General features: G+C 33.3%; 1 protein-coding gene across 1 annotated transcript; it reads left to right on the forward strand.

Annotated features, from left to right (window-relative positions):
• Nucleotides 1–440: 440 nt before the first annotated feature.
• LOC128216525 (uncharacterized) lies at nucleotides 441–1,292 on the forward strand. The gene is made up of 2 exons (XM_052923113.1): nucleotides 441–462; nucleotides 748–1,292. The coding sequence occupies exons 1-2, from the start codon at nucleotides 441–443 to the stop codon at nucleotides 1,290–1,292; spliced, it is 567 nt and encodes a 188-aa protein (XP_052779073.1).
• The last annotated feature ends 4,284 nt before the right edge of the window (nucleotides 1,293–5,576 follow it).

Here is a 5,576-nt window from a genome sequence, read left to right on the forward strand (position 1 = left end):
TTTAAGGCGGAACTAATCCCCCTCATCATTGTTACGGAATACCTCAACAAAGTTAAATTAATTATTTTCAAGATTGCCATTTGGCGTTAGGGAGAAGGTCTGTTGCAGGAACAGCAATGAACAGTTACTGTTCACGGTCCTATTTGATTATCTCTGTTCACATCACAAAACGGTACTCATGCTACATTTGGAGAAGATTTATTACATGCACTGTATCCTTTGAAATAAATTGAAATTTATGAAAACTGTCAATAACTCTTTGTATAGCTCAGTTAGTACGTACATGAAATTAACTATTGATAATCAAGACTCTGTGTTGTAGTTATTTTCAAAGTGATTTGAGTTTAATTTCTTTAGAACGGGAATATCTTATACTTATCATTTGATTATGGTAGCATTTCAGGTCTACTATTTCCATCCTGGAAATTTACATGGAGAGAATGGTTGACCTGATAGAGCCAGGCAATAATATAGTAATTCAAGAGGGCAAAACAAAAGGAAATGCTGTATGTCATTTGCCAATAACAACATTAGTCCAGGCACCAGACTCCATAGCACCATCTGGATCTTCACACACCAAAAGAAACTAATTTCTTAACCAAATGAAAACATTAAAACTGCAATTCAAGAATATTCTTGAAAGAATGTCCTTTTAAATGCAGAATGAAAGAACTGAATCAATAAACCATAAGCGATTTCAGCAAAATAAAGATTTGGATGGCTATTAACCTTAACTCAAACCCAAAGATTTCAAACCAAAACCCAAGGACTTCAAACCAAAACCCAAGGATTTCAGACCAAAACCCAAGGATTTCAGACCAAAACCCAAGGATTTCAAACCAAAACCCAAGGATTTCAAACCAAAACCCAAAGATTTCAAACCTAAACCCAAGGATTTCAAACCGAAACCCAAGGACTTCAAACCGAAACTCAAAAATTTCAAACCTAAACCCAAGGATTTCAAACCGAAACCCAAGGATTTCAAACCAAAACCCAAAGATTTCAAACCAAAACCCAAAGATTTCAAACCGAAACCCAAGGACTTCAAACCGAAACCCAAAGATTTCAAACCTAAACCCAAGGATTTGAAACCAAAACCCAAGGATTTCAGACCAAAACCCAAGGATTTCAAACCAAAACCCAAGGATTTCAAACCAAAACCCAAGGATATCAAACCAAAACCCAAAGATTTCAAACCTAAACCCAAGGATTTCAAACCGAAACCCAAGGACTTCAAACCAAAACCCAAGGATTTAAGACTGATATTCAGACCCGAATCCTTAAAAATTTAGATTAAATATTATATGGCATAGTTTGAAATATGAAATATTATGCTGTATATGCAGTCCAAAATGAGTCTTACATCGCTACTGAGTTGATATTGTGATAAAAGAAATTAAAAAAACCTAGTTTGCTCTGATTAAAGTGAATAAATGCTTATATTTTCTCTTTTATATAGATTATACAGTCAGCATTAAAAAGTAGAAAAGTAGGGGAAACAGTTATGAATCGATTGAGTTCCAGGTCCCATCTAATTATATCCATTAACATCAGGAACAAGGTACTCCTGTTACAATGTTTTTGTAGAAAATGTTAAGTTTTGAGATTTATTGGCTGTTGCCTGTTTTAAAAAGCATATTTCATTGCATATTTTATACAATTGTCCATTTTTGTTTTGTATATATGTTCACAGTAAATGAGTTTAATTTCTATACAACATGATATCTTATTCTGCTCTTTTAAATAGTGTAGCAGATCAGTATTAGTATCTCGATCTTGGAGATTCACAAAGAAAAAAATATAGATCTTCAATAGAACAACAACAAAAAAGTTTTCCTTCAGAAAAAAGATGACAAAGTCAAAGTTATTGGGAACACCTTGAAAAATGTGTTATCGTTTTATGAGGCGAACAAGGTAAGTTGGCTTAAATCATAATTAAACATTTTTCCAATAACAGAAATAGTCCAATGACCAGACTCCATAGTACCATCTGGATTTTCACACACCAAAACAAAGTTCTTAACCAAAGAAAACTTTTAAAAACAATTCAAAAATATTCTTGATTAAGATGTTTTTCTACATAGAACACATGAACTGATTTAATGAACCATAGTAGTTCCAGCAAAATAAAGATTTTGATTTTAAATATCTACACAGAATTTAACTGTAAATTAGCCTAACACTACATTTAAATTTTGTCGAAATGGCCATTCATTTTAAATGCTTAGAAATCCCCTTGTTTCTCTCCGACCATTCACCGTTGTAATACCGTTGCATTTTACAACAGGTCTCCGCGAGGCAGAACAGGAACTATCGCAACATTCCGTTGCAGACCAAAACATTACATGTCGTTCAGCCGAAAAAAGGAACACATTATATTTTAATATATGCTTATATGTAGAAGCCTGGACTGTCTCCTGTATACGGATTTAACCACCTACAATCTTCCTCTTCGAGTTAAGTTGGAAACAAGTCGTTCAGAAAGGAAACACATAGTATATTATACAATTCTAAGTAATCACAAAGCCGACCTACGACATTATCATCTTTATCATCCTAGGAATGAATATCGGACATACTTTATATTATTATTATAACTCATATTTTCCTTGTTTTCACGAATCACACTCTTGAGAGAATAATTTACTCGAAGACCAGTGAAATATTATCGACGAAATACTTTACATACAGATTACTGCAATTTTTGTTTGCTTCGTTTGCTGCTTAATTTACTTCTACATATTTGCAGCCGATGGCGAAATTGATTATAACATTAAGGGCATTTGGTTAGTGGGATTGTTTTATTTAAAGCTACTATATACTTAATATATAAAAATTATTTGTAATCTATATAAAAATACTAAGGTAAAAGTCTCCTTACAGGAAAAGGTGTTGGGACAAGATATTTCCTTACATGACAGCATTCTGTTAGGAGTTGAACAATATGAATGTTCTCCTTACGTTATTCAAAACATGAACATGACGATTAGACAACATGAAGGAATGATAAATCTGAGCCATTATTGTTCAAGCACAGCCTTTTTTTAAATACCAGGATTGACACATACAATGAAGATGGGTCTTGGAGTCACATGTACCACCAAGTGATTATTTCAGAAGGTGAGCTAGTTTCGAACTCCTTTATAGTAAATGAGGTCTTTCCTGTCGTTTCTCGGAGAATTTCTTTGATAACGGTTACCAGGGTGGAGAGATTTTTTTTTAAATTGGCTGCTTCCTTTAAAGGATGAAAACAAATGCATATATACGTATTCATGTTAAACAAAGAGCTGTCGTATGACAGTGCAGCACGATATGTTGCTTCATCTAAAGAATAATTGCATTTATGATATATTATATTTGCCCTCTGTAATGAGTTTCTCAGAGGCTGCTCTGCATCCCGAGACAGACTTCGACTTATGTAGTTATAATCTCTGGCTGCCTCCTGCTTGGCTAAGACAGCCAGTCTTCGTTTGTCCTCATAAACAAGGAAATATACAAACAAGGATATATACAAGTTGGCAGTTAATGATCAGTTTTAAAATTGATCTCATTTGTGTCATTGGCCAAGGCCTTGAGTTTCATATAAACAGCTGTTTGACTTTGGGTAAAAAAGTACCAAACAGTTAATTCAGATGATGCAAAACATTTACCAGTCAAATAATGATTATATTCCTTGTTACAAATATGTATCAAACAAGGATTATCTTAGTATGATGATGAATGGTTGAGAAACCTTGTATAATGTTTCAATGCATTACAACCAGTTCTTGTTGGGATATTGGCATTATGTACTTGTGTACAAACACAAAACCTTGAAACATTTTTAAAAATATTTAAATGAAGGGTAATATATATGTGCCTCATATGCAAGATAAGAGTTATCATACCTGAATAGATATTATTATCAAGTAAGATGGAATAAAATGAATAATTCACATATTGATTACACATATTTGTTTTTCAAATTTAGCATGCTGTCAGAGTACATTCTGATGAAATGTCCAAAGAAAGGATAATCAGCTAAACTGTTTTACACGCAGATTACTTTTGTTTGCCGCTTTTTATACGCATACATACTAAACTAATAAGAGTTGACATAGTATGCTCAATAAATGGTACTTAAAATTTGATTACAGAATAAATAGTAATAAACCTGAAGAGAAATAAGTGCTTTTAGTTTATAGACTAGCTTATTGTGATCTACTCATATCAAACAGATGAATGCCAATCAGCCTTAAGGTTTTATGGTGTAGGCTATGACATATGAATAAGTCATCACACTAAACCTGAATTCAACTGGTAAAGTAAGGTTAGAATCCGTACCACATTCCAAAGAAATAACATGATGGGGCAGTGGTGTTGGGGCTATGGGGAAAAAGGTCTCCGTCTAATCCATTTCCATCTGGTTCAGCTTTTATCAAATCGCAATGACAATGAAGAAATAGGTCGCTACACTCAAACTGCTATGGGAGAAAAGGTCTCTAGCTCCGTTTAATCCATTTCTATCTGGTTCAGCCTGAAATGAAACAAATAATGATGCATCTCTAAAGTGTTCACAGAACTGGTCTATGGCATAAGCATCCTTGTAATAAAGAAAATTATAATAGTTGATATTTTATTTTTGGTCAAGTAAGTTAGAATGGAAATAAATAGCTAACATATTGATTACTCATTTGTTTCAAATTTAGCATTCTGTCAGACTACATTCTGATGAAGTGTCTTAATCAGGATAATAAGCTTTATCATTTTAGTTATTTGATTAGCAGGAGTTAGTTTAGTAAGAAATAATGTTTTTGGATCTCCAGATGCGCTCTTTTCCTGTTTAAACACCAGTCTCCCTATAACCTTCTGTCTGCTTAACAGGTTCATTCTACATTTTCTTTAAACAATCAGAAGTATACTTACTCTCTGGTACAGCTATTACAGGGGCTATTACAGCGGGAACAACATGTGCAGTCTCCTAGAAAAGACATTTCATGTAAATACATTCACTATCAAGGTAGATATGGCACTCTCTAGATTAATGCATTAAACATGTTTGAATATTACTTCATTATTATATTTAACTCATTTGAATGACATGATCAAAACAAAAAAAGCTTAACATATAAGTCCATATTTATTTTAAATATTTTTTTAATTAATTATTCCTACTTGGCCACAATATCCTGAGATACAAAAGTTCCAAAATACAATTAATTACATGTAATATGGAATAAATCAAAATTTTGTTTCCTACTCCGATCTCGCTTGAAAGGGATATAAACATGTATGGAACCATTCCCGACCACCGGCCTTTGTGGATGTGGCTGGTTGTGAGCAATGACATCAACCTCAGGAGCCTTGCAAAGACATTACATCATATGTACTAAGATGGCGTTCAATCGGTTTAAAATGAAAACAATATAGCTAGATGTTTTTTTGTAATTGTACTGCATAATTGTCTGTAATTCATTTGAATGATAAAAAAATACATTAAATGATAATTACTGTTTCATAAATGACCTCTACCGGGATAAAGGTCTTGGTGTTGACCTGAACTGGGGTAGCAGTCTCTTTCGGTGAACCTAAGTGGG

This window comes from Mya arenaria, chromosome 2 (genome assembly GCF_026914265.1).
Source record: "Mya arenaria isolate MELC-2E11 chromosome 2, ASM2691426v1".
Taxonomy (NCBI): domain Eukaryota; kingdom Metazoa; phylum Mollusca; class Bivalvia; order Myida; family Myidae; genus Mya; species Mya arenaria.